Genomic DNA, 20217 nt, shown 5'->3' with positions numbered 1-20217 from the left:
ATTAATCGACGAGTTTCCAATCCTAGATCCTCCATGAGGAGCGCTAGTATGTATTGAAGAAATGATGTACATCGCTATCCATTCAATGTTCCACGGTAAAAATAGGGACCTACAATACAGTTAGCAATGATACCGCACCAAACACTGACACTCCACTGTCGTTGATGAGTAACTTGGCGATTCCAGTGGGTATTTTGCACGGACTAGTAGTGTATGTTCCGCAGATTCACATTACCATGATATGTAAATGAAGTCTCGTCCGTAAACAACGTATTGCTTAGGAATACTGGATTACCTTGCAACTGCTGAAGTGCAAAACGACAGAATGCAGTGCGGGATCCAAGTCATGCCCGTACAATTCTTGGTGCAGTGAGATATGGAACGGATGAAACCGATGCCGATCCAAAATTCTGCACACGCTACTGTGGCTTATTCCTACACCTCGTGCAATTTCTCGTACACCCACCTGAGGATTGTGCGCTACAGCAGCCAGAACAGCAATTTCGTTTTCATTGCCAGTCGCTGGCGTTGTACATCGACGTTTTGTGGGAGCCCAGCTTCCTGTTTTCGTGAGTGTCTTGCAGATGTTGCCAATGGTTCAACGTGACGGACACCGTCGATCTGGGTAGCCTTCAGCATGCAGTGTCACAGTTGCGGTTGCATTTCTGTGACATTCGCCATAAATTAAAATAACATTTAGTTTTTCTTCATTACTGAAGGCCGGCATGTCGACTAGATGACGGCAAATATAACAAGCCACAAGAAAATAAGTTTTAATGTGGCAACATATGTGAATTACATTATTGTATGAGAGCAGTTCAGCAGACCAGATTAGGAGTTAGCTGTACATCTACATCTACATCTACATGACTACTCTGCAATTCACATTTAAGTGCTTGGCAGAGGGTTCATCGAACCACAATCATACTATCTCTCTATCATTCCACTCCCGAACAGCGCGCGGGAAAAACGAACACCTAAACCTTTCTGTTCGAGCTCTGATTCCTCTTATTTTATTTTGATGATCATTCCTACCTATGTAGGTTGGGCCCAACAAAATATTTTCGCATTCGGAAGAGAAAGTTGGTGACTGAAATTTTGTAAATAGATCTCGCCGTGACGAAAAACGTCTTTGCTTTAATGACTTCCATCCCAACTCGCTTATCATATCTGCCACACTCTCTCCGCTATTACGTGATAATACAAAACGAGCTGACCTTTTTTGCACCCTTTCGATGTCCTCCGTCAATCCCACCTGGTAAGGATCCCACACCGCGCAGCAGTATTCTAACAGAGGACGAACGAGTGTAGTGTAAGCTGTCTCTTTAGTGGACTTTTTGCATCTGCTAAGTGTCCTGCCAATGAAACGCACCCTTTGGCTCGTCTTCCCCACAATATTATGTATGTGGTCTTTCCAAGGCCACACCATACAGCAATCTTTTCTAAATCGCTTTGCAACTGATACTGGTCTTCGGATGACCTTACTAGACGGTAAATTACAGCATCATCTGCGAACAACCTAAGAGAACTGCTCAGATTGTCACCCAGGTCATTTATATAGATCAGGAACAGCAGAGGTCCCAGGACGCTTCCCTGGGGAACACCTGATATCACTTCAGTTTTACTCGATGATTTGCCGTCTATTACCACGAACTGCGACCTTCCTGACAGGAAATCACGAATCCAGTCGCACAACTGAGACGTACCCCATAGGCCCGCAGCTTGATTAGAAGTCGCTTGTGAGGAACGGTGTCAAAAGCTTTCCGGAAATCTAGAAATACGGAATCAACTTGAGATCCTCTGTCGATAGCGGCCATTACTTCTTGCGAATAAAGAGCTAGCTGCGTTGCACAAGAACGATGTTTTCTGAAACCATGCTGATTACGTATCAATAGATCGTTCCCTTCGAGGTGATTCATAATGTTTGAATACATTATATGCTCCAAAACCCTACTGCAAACCAACGTCAATGATATAGGTCTGTAGTTCGATGGATTACTCCTACTACCCTTCTTAAACACTGGTGCGACCTGCGCAATTTTCCAGTCTGTAGGTACAGATCTATCGGTGAGCGAGCGGTTATATATGATTGCTAAGTAGGGAGCTATTGTATCAGCGCAATCTGAAAGCAACCTAATCGGTATACAATCTGGACCTGAAGACTTGCCCGTATCAAGCGATTTGAGTTGCTTCGCAACCCCTAAGGTATCTACTTCTAAGAAACTCATGCTAGCAGCTGTTCGTGTTTCAAATTCTGGAATATTCCAGTCGTCTTCCCTGGTGAAGGAATTTCGGAAAACTGCGTTCAATAACTCCGCTTTAGCGGCACAGTCGTCGGTAACAGTACCATCGGCACTGCGCAGTACCAGCGTCTTGCCGCTTGTGTACTTTACATACGACCAGAATTTCTTCGGATTTTCTACCAAATTTCGAGACAATGTTTCGTTGTGGAACCTATTAAAGGCATCTCGCATTGAAGTCCGTGCCAAATTTCGCGCGTCTGTAAATTTTAGCCAATCTTTCGGATTTCGCGTTCTTCTGAACTTCGCATGCTTTTTCCGTTGCCTCTGCAACAGCGTTCGGACCTGTTTTGTGTTCCATGGGGGATCAGTTCCATCTCTTACCAATTTATGATGTATGAATCTCTCAATTGCTGTTGCTACTATATCTTTGAATTTGAGCCACATCTCGTCTACATTTGCATAGTCAGTTCGGAAGGAATGGAGATTGTCTCTTAGGAAGGCTTCTAGTGACACTTTATCCGCTTTTTTAAATAAAATTATTTTGCGTTTATTTCTGGTGGATTTGGAAGAAACGGTATTGAGCCTAGCTACAACGACCTTGTGATCACTAATCCCTGTATCAGTCATAATGCTCTCTATTAGCTCTGGATTGTTGTGGCTAAGAGGACAAGTGTGTTTTCGCAACCATTTACAATTCGCGTGGGTTCGTGGACTAACTGCTCGCAAGGTAGAGCGTCCCGTGGTGATATTGGTATGTTTACGGCAGAATACAGGCGCTAGTGCAGGCAACCCCTGCTCTGAGCACAGTACTGCATTCGATGCATTACGTCAGAAACTGTGACGCCGTTGTTATCCTTTACAAGCCACATATTTCAGAAACTGTGAGGTTAAGAAACGTGAAACCAAGTGTGTCATTTCACAACAATAAACATTATGCACAGGACATCCATCAATCTGATACCGCATTATTTGACACATTATAATAGGTGTATCGGTTCAAATAAGGCACAGCACAAGAAGGGGCTAAACTATCCCCCTTTAGGAGTACCATCAGTGAAATATGGGCCAATGATGTGTTGTCATACAATACTACACCATACATTAACACTCCACTGATGTAGTACGTCAATCACATCACGATTACCAGCAGCGTGAGGTGCACACTTGAGTCTCAGGACGTGCACTAGCTATGCGCTTCATTTATTTCAAGCGTCAACTTCGCTTTGCAATTTCTCGGGATGTAATTGACGTATTGAGATGCAACCAATGCCATAATTTTGTGATTTTTCATGCTATTGATTGCATACGAAATAATGGAGGATGTCCATTTAAAAATAAACAAGTTTGTGTTAAAAATAGTATTTGTTTACGTTTTAAAATTTCGCATAGTATTTGGTTTCCTAAGCCCCTGCCGTACGTTCACGCTGGTGAAAACCGTTTTTGAACATCTATTGTTGTTCCAGAGATATTTGAGGTGGCAGAATTAGGTGAGACACCCTTGTAATATCAAAAATTATGCAGACCAATTCCGCTCAAATGTTTATATAGGAAACGTCGTAAGAAAAAATCTCAGGTTCATTCACCGATTTACTTCAAATACTCTAATAAACATTCGGATTGACTTTGGCTACATACTTTTTGATAAACATGGTAAGTAAGTTTAAAAATAATATGTACATGGGACACATTGTTAGAAAAAACTCAACAAGTTCTTAAGCAATTTCTTCAAATATTTAAACGATACTCTACTAACGTTTGGACAGAATTGGGCTATTTTTTTATATACGGTGTATAAGTATGCATAGTATGGTGGTGGTTAGTGTTTAACGTCCCGTCGACAACGAGGTCATTAGAGACGGAGCGCAAGCTCGGGTTAGGGAAGGATTGGGAAGGAAATCGGCCGTGCCCTTTCAAAGGAACCATCTCGGCATTCACCTGAAACGATTTAGGGAAATCACGGAAAACCTAAATCAGGATGGCCGGAGACGGGATTGAACCGTCGTCCTCCCGAATGCGAGTCCAGTGTGCTAACCACTACGCCACCTCGCTCGGTGCATGGTATGAAAGGCTCAATGTTATTAGCAAAAATTTCGAAAAGCAGTTGACTGATGTACTTCAAATTTTACACGATGCGGTAATGAACTTTCAGAAGGATATAGGCTACATATTTAATGTATATGATATATAATATAAAAATTCATATGTAATATACAGGGCGGGGCAAATAAAAGTGTACAATACTGACTTGACTATAGCAGATGGCACTTTAGGGCCTTGGGCAGCAAGTTGCTGAAGGCGGACCGGAACGGGACTGTTGCAGTCTCATCCGAAATGTTCTGCTACAGTTCTTGAAAACTATGAGGATAGTTGCGATATACTTTATACTTGAGGACTCCCCACATAAAGTAATGGCACATTGACGGATAAGGTGACCAGGGTGACCAGCTAGGGCCACGACTTCCGCCAACAACTTTGTCAAGATTGTCGCATAAATTTGCTCCAAGGTTCGTAAGGCAGTGTGCTCCATCCTATTGGAAGTACTGGTTGGCCACGATAACCCGAAGCCAGAAGCACAAAAAATCAGCGCTGCTTGAAAGATATTCATTTGTCTCCGAGCGCTGCCGACGTCAAGCTGCCACTAGACGCGAAGTATTACAAAAGGCTTGCGCCCACTAGCAAACAACTTTTGTAAGCACTTACTGAGGTGTTTACATTAGAACAAAAACTTACTCATGTTTACTGATTCTAGCCACTGGGGCAAATTTATTTCAGGAACTCGCCGCAAGTACTTGTTGCGAAAGTGCAGTTATTCTTAAAAACCAAAGCAGTCGCCACTGCTGTTGCAGTATTAATGAGTAAAAATCGTGACGAAACACAAAAATAGGAAAAATATTAAGGGAGTACATATTTATGTTGCAAAGAAACATAATTCAATTAACTAAAATCAAAGGACTTCACGTGTTTAACAATTTTGAGGGTGTGTACGCAAATTTCGAACATCTCTCTCTGTTTATTGTATTATCAAATATTCGGTAACAGCAAACAAAAATGCGTCGCGATATCTCACCAAGAGACTGCGTTTTAATTACTCATCGATTTTTGCATGCCGTATTTACTGCTTTCAATGGTAACATTGCAAAAGCAGCTAAAATTTAAAGACGCTTGTACTGCCATTCTATTTTCCCTTCTGGTCAAACAAATTGATTGGTAAACTCATTTCACAGTTCCTTGATTGATGGTGGCAATTATGTGTTTTTCGGGGTTCCAACGGTACTTTTGTTTCGGCCCATCAGTCTTTGTGTCGTTCTCCTTTTCACAGTGATATTTTCACACCGGTACTAAACACACACTAGGAGAACTTCCGAAAAGACAAAATGAGCAGGTACTCGCAGCAAGATGCAAGAAACTAGAACGAATTTTCACCCTGCAGCGAAGTGTGCGTTGATTTCAAACTTTAAGACAAATTAGAACTGTGTGCCGGACCAAGACTCGAACCTGGGAACTCGATCTGGCACACAGTTTTAATCTGTCACGAAGTTTCAAGCAAGAAACTGTTTCCACTAACCTGCGAAGTTCTTGAATTTGACGAAGCTGTGGGACGTTGACTGAAAGGAGGCGGAAGGGGGACTGTAGATACGGTGGTTCGTTGACACATTAAGGCCCAAAGTTGCGCTAACGCAACATTTCATTCGTAATTCTTTTCGTTACCAGTACGTCAGTTTTACTGAAGTTTTACATTTTATTTACTTTTGCGTATTACGAATTGAATCATAATTTACCACAGTTCTGCTGTAAATGAATGCAGACAGTACATATAGGGATTTCTGCTTGTTTGGGAATGTCTGATTATGACACGAAACCCCTATCTACTGCGGAACTTATGGGCATATTGAATGAAGATGAAGAAGTTGAGGTTGCAGACAGCATCGATTGTACGTACATTCCACTAGATATTGATCAGATCACAGATGAACAAGAAATTGATGAAGATCTTCTTGTTGAGGAAGAGGACGCAACAGATATCGCTGGCGCGTTTGAAATACATGCACACAGTTAGCAAGACAAAGTGAATTCAACTGTAGTGTCAGAATCCTGTGCACCTGTTAAGAAAAGAAAACGAATTGATGTGAATGTAACGAAAAGAAATGAAGATGTTCCGAACTGAAAGAAATTCAACCAACTTAAACTTCTTCACCAATAACGGAGGAGATCACCTAGACAGAAGACATAGATAATAGAGTAGAGAGTCCATCGCCTTATGAAATTTTTTCACTTTACTTTGACTCAGAAGTGTTTCCAAAAATTACTGAATACGCAAATAAATATGCACAAGATAATAAGCGCCATTCATTTCAAATAACTGTTCCATTCCTGAAGAAATTTATAGGAATAATGATTCTTTCAGGATATCACACGATGCCTGCAATGAAACTGTACTGGTCGAAATATGAAGACAAATGATTACCAATTGTAAGAAGTTGCATGAGTCGTAATAAATTCTTGTCAATCAAATAAAACATCCACTTGTGTGATAATGACAGACTGGATAAAAATGTCAAGTTTTCTAAAGTGAGAACAATCTTTGATATAATTTGTCTATTGAGGAGGACATGGTCCCTTATTTTGGGAGAAGTTCCTGAAAGATGTTCATCAAAAGAAAATATGTCAGATTTGGATTCAAATTGTGGTGTTATGCAGTTCAAATGGCTACTTGTACAAATTCATTCCTTGTAGTGGGAAGATGGCAGGATGTGAAACATCTGAATTTTCTTAAAATATGGGTGAACAAGTGGTTTTGAATTTGTTTTCAGTTGTTGAAGACCCGCCTCGTCATTGTATATATTTTGATAATTTCCTTTCCTCTTATTCTTTATCTTGTTTTTTAAAACAAAAGGGATTGTTTGCCACTGGCGCTATTCGGGAGAACCGCACTGCAAAGTGCCCTTCGGAATCCACCTCAAGCATGAAGAAAAAAGGCAAGGGTGTGTTTGACTCTGTGTTTGGCAACAAAGCTGAAGTCATGATGGTAAAGTGGAATGACAATTCCATTGTGACAGTTGTTACCAACAGCGGCACCATTCAGCCTTTAGCGAATGCAAAAAGGTACAGTCGAAAAGAAAAGAAAAGTATATCTCTGCTCCAACCCAGGGTAATATCTCAGTACACTCAACGTATGGGTGGTGTTAATTTACACGATAATGCTATTGCCAGTTACAGAATTCTAATAAGAGGCAAGAAATGGTGGTGGCCCCTCTTTACCAACTTGATAGTGTAACTGTGAATTCATAGAAAATATACAATCTTGCAAATGAAGAAAATATGTCACATCTTGATTTCGATCATTCTTATGCGTGACCCTAATGAAATCAGAAGATGCTGCAGTCGAGAATGAAGAAAACAGAGAAACTGCAACCCCACAGGACACAGAAAAATGCAATTACGGACGTCCGTCCAAATGCTCTCTTCCGAAAGAAATACCCTGTGATGATGTAGGCAACATAATAATAGAGGAAAACGAAGCAAGAAGAAAACGTAGGTTATGTAAAAGTATAATAATTTACAAATACAAAAGCTGTAATGTGCATCTTCATTCAAACTGTTTTCAATCATTTCATTAGAGAGCGAAATAAGACTCCTTATAGACCCACAGTTACGTAAACGATACATTTTTCTGTACTTTAATTAGGACCTGTATATTTCTTTTTTGTATATTTGTCTCTATATGAGTGCACAATTAGATCAAATAAACATTATTTTTTTTAAAAAATCATTATTTTAATGCTTGGTCCTTAATGGGTTAACTCCACACAATTCTGTGATTGTATAGATAATGCTCCATACCATAACAGGGAGTTCGACGCAATGCCTAATAAGTATGATTTCGGGGTTACGATGTTATAGTGGTTGTAAGATGGGCAGATGAAATGCAGCAACTCAGTGAGGAAGGCTGAACTGTCATCTACAATAAAGGAAAACAAACCAGTCGTAAAAGTGTACATCGTGGAGAAAATCGCCGAGAGCAGAGGCCACAAAGTTGTACGTTTACCGCCCTAAAACTGCTATCTAAATCCGATAGAATTGGCATAGATTGTCGAAGGTAAGATTGCAGAATCTTGTTAATGCTGCTTTCCTTTTAGTTACTCCACAGGATTGGCAAGCTTACTGCGGGAATGTTCAGTAGCTGGAGCAACTAAACTGGGATGTGTATTTCCCACGAACTGGAGTAAAACTTTACACATAATTTAAATTTGTGGAGCCGAACACTGGAAGTTTTTAATACAGTCTTACTATTAATATGTTTGCAGTAGTTAAGCACTTCAAAACATTTAGAACTAAATCATAATTCTCATGTTGTCACTGTTGCTTTCGTCTAAGGTGCGTCATCCGTTTACTTGCGAGCTTGCGAGGGAAGTTGTGTGGCAGTCATACCGCAGCAGTCGTACCGCAGAGTCGGGTTAGCTGGGGGCTGAAAGTCCCACCCCGGGCCCTGACACAGGGTGGTGACCGGTCCGGTACCTGTGCGAACATTTACCGTTAGGCCAACTTTTGGCAACGGTATGGCGCGGACTAACGCGCCTGGGACGAAAGCACACATTACTAAAAAACGCACCATCGTCTGCTTCTAGTTCCTAGGATACTATTTCGTGGACCCTCTTTAAATACTCTTCTCTTCCATCATCGTTTTCTTTTCCTTTGGTTTTCATTTCCGTTGTTAGCTGCATGTGCAAGTACCAAGTAGGCCGCTGCTGCGATACTTTATCATCCTTTATACTACAAGACCGACACACGTGTGGCACAAATTCTGTTGCTTTGGTATAAATTAACCTGCCGCATGCAACATACGCCGCAAGATGTTGCTGTTGTAGCATGCTACAAGACGACGCACGCCACATTTCCGTAGCATGCCACAATGTTGCAAGACGTCGCCCCAGCGTAAACGAGGCTTTAGAGCCAGGTCTGTATTGTATGGTGGATGTGATGTGTTGCGTACGAAACTAAAACCTGCAATCAGATCCAAACGTCGTGGAAAACTGTGAAGAAGTGTCGTCCTGCAGCAAGATAATGCTCGCCCACATTCTACCAAACGGACAGCCGACGCAATAAAGGAGTTGAGATTCGAGGTGCTGGAACATCCACCATACAGTACAGACCCGGCTCCAAGAGATTTTCACATGTTTGGACCCTTAACGGAAGCACTACAGGAGAGAAGATCTGAAAGTGATGAAGACGTCATTGCTGCGGTGCAAAATTGGTTACAGATGCAACCGAAAAACATATTTTCTGATGAAATAAAAAAGAAACCTCGTAAAACGTCGGGAAAACTGCATTGAACTCCAGGGAGTTTACCTAGAAAAATAACGCATGTTTCAGTTTTCTATCATCAGAATAAGTACAGCTTTTCACAAATGTACCTTTACTTTTTGAATTCCCGTCGTATACCTGTATGTAGATGATTTTGTAAATAAGCTTTACCTATAATGTACTTTTAAAGATATAACAAGCGATGGCTTTTCTGATAGTGCATACGCGTGAATAGTGAGTTTCAGCATTAACATCTATTTGTAAATAACTGTTTAACCATGGGTAACGCCACGGTCCAAGCTAGTAACTTATGTAATTCCACTAACCCCCTAAGACATCCCCCCCACTGGTAAAAGCACAAATCGCACACTGCCTTAATTATAATGCGTCTCGAAATTTTTAAACATATACAATGTCTCTTACTAATATGATAACTATAATTAGAGCTACATGGTATGTACCCATGAAAAGTTACTATCCCTCCTTCATATAGTATTTTTCTTTGCATCCGTAGCAACAACAGTAATTCACCATCGCTATTACAATATCAACAAACGGTGAAAGACAACAAAAACTCTTGATATTATAAACTTCAAACGCTGCAGAAAGCACACACGCACAGCGAAGTCCCGAAAACACGTGACAATCCTGGTTTAATGTTGACAACATGCGCAGAACGCAATGCTCGCTCCAGAGATATTTACTCTGTGCCATAATCCAGTGGCACGGCCCTACCCGACCGCCAGCGCGCCAATCGTCAACTTATCGTGTGGAAACAGTAGCTGTATGTCTCTTCCTCCTCCTTTAATGCTGCCACAAATGCTCGTCAATTCGTCCGGATCACTTTTATTTGACCCACCCTGCATAAAGCGGAAACTTTATTACCAAATATTTCAAATTTTGACATAATACAAAATTAAACATTCAAATACATACCTTTTTTCAGACAGTTATGCACAAGTTTCTGTTGAAAATGGCTGTGAGAAAGTAAATGCTGTGGTGTTCTGTGAAAATGTTCGGTTTTGTTTTCTTTCTCCCCGTCAGTTCCAACTACGATAGGAAGGCATGTAAGCCATTAGACAAATTGTTTCCCGCAGTGTATTCTTTCCACTTAAATATTTCAATAAAAAAATGTACACACAACAATGTTCAATGTTTTGTTTTCTTCCTTGCCTTCGATTTTATAGAAATCAGGGAATGTGTATTTATGGCTCATCAGTTTATGATTAGAATGCTACAACGGAATCTCATCGTTCGAAACTTTGTAATCCTACATATTCAGACTTAACACTAAGCAAAATACTGCCACTGGCGCTACTATACTCACAGATGTAGCAGTTGAAGGAAGCCTATCTCTTGAATCCCATATAGCTTCATGTGCCCATGCATTTAAGCGACTTCCATTCCTAATCAATGTTTCGTTCACACTAAAAATTAACAAAGCTCAAACTCAGAGAGGGGAGACGATATGACAGACAGAGAGGGAGAGAGGAAATGGACACAGGAGGAAGAGATGATGAAGGGAGAGAGGAAAGGAAGGGGCAGAAGATGGAGAAAGAGAGGGAAGTTGAGGAGATAGGCAGAGAAAAGGGGGGGGGGGGGGGGGGAGGAATTTAGGGTGTATACCCAATCCCCATACAAATTTAGCAATTGTGGATAATTGCTGTTTTAGCTGGTATACCAATAAAAACAATATGGTAATTTACTTACATCAGTGCTTAGTACATCATTTTAACATCACTCCCAAGAAAGTGCTGTTAAGAGAAATACATCATTTGAGAACCGTTCCTCTAATTTGAGAAGCATATGTATCATGAAACTAATTTAATAAATATAATAGAAACAAACTTTCAGAATTTTGACAACATTATACTGTACACGATGCAAAATCAAAGTTTTCACTCACCACTGTCAGTACTGCAGTTATTACCAAGGTTGTAAACATATGTCTGCAGACTGTGGCTCCATGAATGTAAATGGGAAACTGACTTTTATTTCAGTTGTTTCCACTTATTTTTCCAGTAGTCAGTATTTTTGTTAGATTTTTCTTTGTGATGGACCTCCCCTTTCTGTCTAGCTTTACTCAATTTCTTGTGGTTTCGCAGTTCTACATGTAAGCTCACGAACTGTTTTGGATTTGTTGCTGTCACGCACCTTTCCATGTAGCGGGAATGTTTTCTACAACCACTCAGGCAGCAAGGCCACCCTTCTGGACAAGGAAGTGAAAAATATCCTTCATAAAACACAGCTATTAATTCTCTAGAATTCATTGCCATTTTCATGAAATTTAGGTTTCACACTACTTCAATCTACAAATACTAGCTGAGAAATCTGGAAATAACAGGTAGAAATGAAAATAGTTTTATTAAACGTTTTTGTTGGGGGGGGGGGGGGGGGGGGGAGGTCGGCTATGTGCCCTCCAGGATCCCTCACCACTCCTCGATCCACAACTGGTTTGGTTTCATCTAGGTTGTTAGGACATTTTTGTCCATTCTCTGAGAAGTCCACATTTCAAAGCAAAGGCGTGGGGAGTGACACATGTGTCTAATTATTACTGTTCAGGACTAATGACAGAATTCTTGCTGATTATCATTATGTTGTGGCAAACTCACGTTCTTGCAGTTACGATATGCAATGAAATGTTAGCTTTCTATAAACTTATTCACTGTTTTTACTAATAGATGCTGTGCTGCTTCTCCTTTTTAAACAACTCAAGGGCCAATGTCATACACACCTACAACTCTGCCCTTATTGTCTAAGTAACAGACAGAGCAACGTGTTTTCACTTAACTGTTGCCAGGGGATTTATCTACTAGTATCAAAAATTTTGTGCTCTGTGTGTGATCTGCCATTGCCCTTTGGTGACTGTTATCAATTATATTCGTTATAGTAGCTGTTGTTTTGTTTCATTTATTTGCATAGAATACATTATTCTTGGCCATGAAAAGCTATTAATGTTGACGTTTGTAATGTAAGCTTTCAGTCTACAACCTCAAATCTTACACTTTGCTTTGCAAAAATATTTAGGTCTGGAAATAGCTTCTTACCTAATTCACAGCAACTTATGATTTCCCTGTAATACTTCCACTGTCCACATTGTCTTTTCGGTTTTGAGAGCCATTTCAATAAGACTTAATTATGCAGTCACAAAAGATGGCATAACCTGCCCCACTATTTGTATGACCACTGGCTTGTTTTATTCCTTGGTATACATAATTTCCATTCATGTCCTTCATCACACTCCTCCTTCCTGGCCTCATCCCATTTCTTCAGTGTCAGCATATTATTTTTGCACTACGGTCGCAGGTTCGAATCCTGCCTCAGGCATGGATGTGTGTGATGTCCTTAGGTTAGTTAGGTTTAAGTAGTTCTAAGTTCTAGGGGCCTGATGACCTCAGATGTTCAGTCCCATAGTGCTCAGAACCATTCGAACCATTTTTTTTATTATTTTTGAATTTGGCTATTTTACTGGTAGAGAGTGGCCAGATGCCTTGTCACCACCCCTTTCCCTTCTTCCCCATCCCCCAAGGAAATTTGTGTACCCTATCTGCTGCATTAATATGAAGTCTTTCTGTGTTCACAAAACAGACTTTTTGAATGGTTACTTGCAGATGAAGGCTCAAAATTTCAACCCCTAAAGCAAGCAAACCATTCTGTCTCACAATTTCATAATTTTCTTAACTGAATTTTCCTTTTGATACATTAATGAAAAAAACTTACTTATAGGGTGGAATACATTCACTGAACAGAAACCTGCCTCTTCAAATTCTCCAAACGAGATGAGATGGTTCTTTAGTTTGCTCGAAATGTGTCACTGTGATTCCTCCTTTCCTCACCTCAACCACCATCACAAATATTACAGTGGTAACTCGTAACATAACGTAGTAACCATACTTCTAGACATCTTGTGACCACAAAAAAAGAAAGAAATATATCTTCCATCAAAAAGTTAAAAATTGATGCATGTTGTGATATGTTTCTGAAATTGGCAGTAACGTAAATTTTAAGTGCATGAGAAACTAAATTTTGTTAATACTAACACATGAAACAAAATGTATCTATTGAACATTACATACTACCATTACTATAAATTGTATTAAATCAAATATCAACACCATTTTACAGATTTCTTTTATTTGTTTCAGGTCCATCAGAGATGATCAACATCTATCTCCTGTCTCTAGCAGTAGCAGACCTTCTCTGTGGCTTATTCGTAGTTCCACTCTCAGTGTATTCAGCCTGGCTACAAAACTGGATCTACGGAGATTTGGTGTGCCGCTTGATGGGGTATCTTGAAGTAACGCTCTGGAGTGTTAATGTCTTCACCTTCATGTGGATAAGTGTTGATCGGTATCTGGCAGTGCAAAGACCGCTTCGGTATGATACAGTGCAAAAGCGTACCCACTGTCAATGTTGGATGGTGTTCACATGGGTCTCTGCTGCAATGTTGTGTTGCCCTCCACTGCTGGGAGTCAATAAGCCACATTTCGACCGTGATGCTTTTGTCTGCATGTTGGACTGGGGAAATATGGCTGCCTACTCTATAACAGTTGCCATACTGGTGCTAGGCCCCAGTCTCATCACAATTGTCTACACATACTACTACATATTTTCCATGATGAGAATGGTGCGAAGTGGTGTCCCAATACATGATAAAGAATATGCATCTGCTCTGACTGAAAACTTGTCTAACCCAAGTCACATAATGTCTTTCGTGCTTGTGCTGACATTTTGGATTTCATGGACACCGTATGCAACAGTCAAGTTCTATGAGTACTTCACAAACAGCAGGTATCAGGTGCCATATCTACACTTTGTAATTGTGTGGATAGGTATTCTGAACTCTTTCTGGAAAATAGTGATCCTCATCGCTCTGAGCCCACAGTTTCGATTAGCAGTGCGTGTCTTCTGTATCAGACTCTGTTGTCGCTACAAAGGCAGACTGCAGGGTGAGTTGATTGACATGGATGATGATGATTAAGACTATTTGTTGCTTAGTGGTGAAGTGACTACCTTCTTGCTCTGCAGTTGTGTCTGACAGGAATCAGGTGTTGTGCAGGTGTCTCAGGGAATGCATTATAATATATACATCTCTGTAGCTATGTTCTATTCTGAAATGGCTCACAGCTGTTTGAGAGATGGAAGCTAACTTTCATTTCTTACATCTTGATGCAACAACATTCTAAATGTCTCTTTTTCAGAAAAAGTCTTGCGATTAATATATTCCCCTTGTTGTAGTATTTCTACAAATGTATTGTTTTATGAATTGTTTGATTTTCTGTTCAGAGGAGTAAATAATGTATAATTCATGTAAAAATTGTTTTTTGAACACTAGAATTACAAAAATAATGTCCAGAAAAGCAGGTATTCTCAGGTTTATTTCAGGACATTCAAACAGATCATTTTCTGACGAACCTGTTTCACTCACCATGATACAATTACTAAACTGGAATTGGACATTCCGAAATTTAACACACGCTGTTTACTTCTGTAGGATGACTATGTATTTACAGAATGGTAAATCTATTTCTAACTTACCATGTGCTATAAATCATGATTTTCTCTTTCATGAATGCAACAGAAACTTCTTACTCTGATCCTGTATGTGGTAACAACAAATAATATTTCTGATACAAAATCAACTGTTTTAAAGTGAATGTATTCTAAAGAACACATGTGGAAAATTAAACTTGATGAATGCTCTTACTAATAACCACATAGACACATCTATGAGATTATCAAAGTACACCACCAGGAGATAGTAAAATGCTTCCAGCTAGTTCCATCAAAGAAAAACTCCAACTGCAGTTTTAATTAATGGTGGATTTTAAATACTATGCTAACTGCTCAATTCAAATTTTTGTAACAGATGTTTACAATATCTAGTATCCTAAAATCCATATGGTAGCAACAAGCAGAAACATACAGGCACAATATGTATGTAGATCTACAATAACAGAAGTTTATAATTAATCTTGCTATTCAAAAACCATGTCATTTTTAATTTTCCAATTGTCTTGTAAGTACTTTCCATTATACAGTAAAACACCAACAAATAAACAAGAAAATAGGTCAGGTTTTCACATTCTGAAGTATGATTAAATCTATTATAAAAACCTTATCTGTAAAAGAGTCCTATTAGGAGCTCATGGTACTTACATACTTTTTAGACTGAAATAGTTAGTCAAAGCAGACTCTTACAACCTGTAAACTTATAAAATCATTCCTGTTACTTCCTATATTGTTGGCTTTAAACACCACACAAGCTTGTGCTGCCACAAAAATTGAAACATTTGTTATTTAAATTGCTTTGCAGAAAAGCTCATGGAAGGTTCACCTACTTCCCTGATACTGAAACTGTAAGTGAAAAGGTTGTTTCATTAGTTATTCCTTTCATGAAAAATGTTTGCTCACATGAGGGGATACATATTCAGATCATTAAGAAAATGTCAGTTTTGTGTAGGCTCTTGCTCAACTGTTTTCGCCAGAAACTACATTGGGTAGTTAATTCACAAATACTGACTTTTCCTTTTTAATCAAAATATTTGTGACAGAAGTAACTTTCTGCTTGTGACTTGCCATGTGTGTCGTAATACAATCAATAATGCCTGAAACAGAAGCCCCAGTAAAATTCACCATTTCACACACCTGCGATAGCAGTTCCTGCAGAACAATTTTTGGGACATACCTAGTATATAAAAAATTACTACCGCATGGGATAAGTAACTTCTTCCAGTAAATCAGTTGTCTGTTTGTATTCATTAATCACTTCTACTGTGCTGAAACAAGGTTTCCTTATTGCAACTGAAACACTGTGTTCAGTTCAATGTCGACAATAATGTTTTGAGCAAAATGCAATTTCTTGGGGATTTCCATGAAACTATTATTTGTGTTATATTACTGTAAATGCAGATTCCATCAAAACACCAGCCCATAGTCTGCTGTTTTCCTTTAACACATGCAAATCAGGTTTCATTTGTCTCCCATTATGACAAATGATAACATGTTTTCCTCACATCACACAGATAAGTAAAATATCTTCTGTAAATGACAATTAAAATCAAATTAAATTCAGTACTAGTGTTCAAAAAATATGTTCTAAAAATGGTTGTAAGATATGTTTGAGTTTACAATAATGTAGTAAAAAAACAAGTTTTCTAGTGGGCAAACTTGATGTCAATATCTCTTAATTCCGTGAAGGCTGATTCCTGACATGATGTAAAACCCTTGTTAGAAAATTTTATATAAATGTGCCCAACTCTTTAATTTATATGCATAACATGTATTCTTGCACTTTTATTTTGCTGATAATACAAACCAGAAATATAGGAAACATGCATTAGAAATAGTTCAATTTGTAGCTGTATTTTCATACAAGTTGTTGATATATTGAAATTGTTAACCTGTTAAAATGTATTTCCAACCTATGTACTGGAACCTGATTTTTTGACATAAATACAAAAGTAGGTGTCTGCAACATGTCCTTCATAAATAATGTGCCTTAATTTGAATAGACGCAAAAGTAGGCTTATTAGGAAGTTATTTTATTTAGTGGGAAGTGCCATCTGAGTTCCAAGAACTAATTTCTAAAATATAAGAATGGAAACAGAAGTGTCCTACACAGTTAAATCTGAAAACACCACAATTTTTTTAAAAAAAACCACAACTGTGACTGTAATTTCCCTGTAAAAACTCAATTTCTTTTGTGCTTCACCCTGTCTTCTTGAATGATGTGGTTCATGAATAGGAAAGTGTATGGAATGACATGGATGATGGACAACAAATCGTGTAATGGGTGTAGTCGGTGCTTATATAGATACCTATGTAGAACTGCAGTCATTTAGTTGAATAATGAAACTGCCCTGTCACTGTGTGTAATCAACTTACACTTTATAACTGTTGTTTTGTCATTATGTGCATTAGTTTCTATGCAAGACTCAACTTTTTTAATAGCTACAAATTTTTTCTGTGCTAAATGAACAGTTGATAATTTGGCAATGTTGTGGATAAAGATTCATAATTTATGTGTTATAGAAAAAGACTGTGTGTACCATTTTTCTTTAGATTTAAATTACAAAATATTAAAAAAAATTGTATAATTATTTATGGGAATATTTGGAGAACTTTGTTACTTCCCACAATCAAAACTTATTCACTTTGAATCGTAGTTCAAATATGAGAACAGCTTTTTGATATGTAAATGATTAAGGAAAATGTTTTTTTGCTGACTGCCACATTAAGATTGTTATAAAAGATGTTAGTGTTGTTGATAGATATTAACATTACTATCTGTGTGTGCATGCTTAAACTCTACACATCAATGTATGTTCTTTTGATGAGTGGTACCAGACAGAACTTTCATAGATTCATTGTTGGTACTTAAAAAACAGTGGCTACTAAAACTACTTTCTAATGTTCCTGGCAAACAAAAAATATTAACAGGCTTTTACAGGTATACATATTTCCTCATCAGATGGGGAGTCTAAAAAGTGACATAAAGAGATGTATTTTGTCTTAAGATTTACAAGAATAGCAGAACTTCATGAAATGTTACACACTTTAGATGACATCAGTTGTAAAATGGTATTTACCTATGGTAGTATCATATGTAGCATAAAGATGCAATAGCCGTCACCTACACTCCACCCCTTAAAATGCTGAACACCATAATAATGCAATCTTACTATGGATTTAAAATCCGTGAATAATTTACTTCTAATCCATTTAGAGTTCTGGTGAGGTTGAAAGACAACTAGGAAAGTAAGGAGAGAAAGGACACTAGCATTTGGTATATACTAGTGAGGGCAGGCATCAAATTCACAAGAGTAAAATTTTCTTAAATTTTCTCATTTTGAGAAGGAGCAATCTGTTCTACTTGCAAAAACGATTCTAAAGCCAAGAAAGCATAAATATTTGTTTACTAAAACAACTGATTTTGGCATACTTTATGGTCATATTCAGAACTTAAAAAAATTTTTGTTGTGAAATGTGTTCATTTTAAGTTGGACAAGAAATAGCACATTATAAAATGTTTGTCGTAACTAAAATATTTCAAAACATGAAGCACTTGCACAAATGGCCATGTCTATATATAAACCACTCACAGATCATTGTTAAATCACAAAAACACAGTACACAATAGCACATCTGTTTACATAAGATGGACATATTCCGAACATTGAAAATTCACCTTAAACAGAGTATAAGCTTATGTAAGCTGCTGGGCTACTGTGTACAGTGGTTTTTTTATGTAACAATTGTCTGTGAATGGTATATATATATATGGATTGTTGTTGCTATGGTCTTCAGTCCTAGCCATTTACATGAGGTACTTTATATTTTTAAATATTTTATTTATGAACAAACCTTTTATAATGTTGTTTTTATCCACATGACAACTTGACGTGTGGTTCAACTTAAATTGAAGACATTTCATAACAAAAAGATTTTTTAAGACCTGAAGGTGACTATGAAGTCTGTCAAAATTGGTTGTCTTAAATAACAAAACATTTATCCAATCTTGGCTTCAGAATGGTTTTAATGAGAAAATTTACCCTTCTGTTATCCTGTAAAATATCTAACACTAAAATGATTTGGAAGAAAAACATCTGTGTACCGACTATTGAGCTAGGAACTGCAATAGCAGGGCTCACATACTCACAAACAGAAAAAAAAAATAGTAGTATATTGAACTCTAAGAACTTGAGGAACATCATATCTTTGCAGGAAATTTTAGGTGAAAAGGGAGGGGGGGGGGGCGAAAAAACAGTAGAGGAAAGATGTCATTTGTAAAGTATTAGACACAATTCAAATTTCTCAGATTTGCACCACTCTTACGTGTTGGTAACTACACCCTCTTCTGTCTCATAAACTAAGCTCCTTTGTCACTTTTTTGTTATGAAAAACATGTACTACAATAATGATGCACACAACTTTGAAACTAGCCAGCCAAACAACCAGAATTCAGTTTTTAAAATGGGGATCCCAAATCAGTGTTCATTTCAAAAAGCTTCCATAATAAAGTTATAAATTAGTTTTGGTTTTATTATAATAAATTGGTAAATATAAGGATAACAGAAATATAACACTCACAAATCATAAGAATGTTTTAGTTAAGTTCTTCAATTAAATACATTTTCGTAACGCTTTGATCGCACACACAGCCTTCATGGTTGACGTCTTAGTTCAGTCTGTCCAGAACTTTGCATGTTCTCTGAAGAGAACTGTATAATCATTGCAGCATTTGGTGTTGAATAAAGTTATTATTATTATTATTATTATTATTATTATTATTAATCCTCAAGGGTATACGTTAAATGGTGTACTCATAAATAGGTATACTAACATAAACTGTGTTGACTTTGTCATCTTTGAATGTTTGTTGCTATGAGCTAAATACTTTTTTTTTCTCCATTGTTTAAATTTTTCAGAATTTCACAAAACAGGGCTCACAATGTTAATACTTGACCCTTTCTCCTGTTTCTATTGCCATCCATCCTTCTTCCTGTTATACCAGAGTGACCATCACATATGGATTACACACTTTTCTACACTTACTGAAAATTAATCCCTGTAATATTCTCTACAGTTCTCTACATAATTGTGCAGGAGGAACAGGTCTAGAATCCCTTTCAAGCATCTATGCTATTTATCAATTAACATAACAATTCAA

The 20217-nt window shown here is 38.1% G+C and overlaps 1 protein-coding gene across 1 annotated transcript in view; it reads left to right on the top strand.

The window, feature by feature from the left end:
• LOC124796267 (G-protein coupled receptor 52-like) overlaps positions 1 to 14777 on the top strand; it is a 114559-nt gene extending 99782 nt beyond the window's left edge. Inside the window, exon 2 of the mRNA XM_047260380.1 lies at positions 13691 to 14777. Within this exon, the coding sequence (XP_047116336.1) occupies positions 13691 to 14526 (836 nt within the window). The 3' untranslated portion in view covers positions 14527 to 14777. The remainder of the gene's footprint in view (positions 1 to 13690) is intronic.
• The last annotated feature ends 5440 nt before the right edge of the window (positions 14778 to 20217 follow it).

This window comes from Schistocerca piceifrons, chromosome 4 (assembly GCF_021461385.2).
Source record: "Schistocerca piceifrons isolate TAMUIC-IGC-003096 chromosome 4, iqSchPice1.1, whole genome shotgun sequence".
In the NCBI taxonomy this organism is placed as follows: Eukaryota; Metazoa; Arthropoda; class Insecta; order Orthoptera; family Acrididae; genus Schistocerca; species Schistocerca piceifrons.
This window is presented reverse-complemented; position numbering and strand designations above follow the sequence as displayed.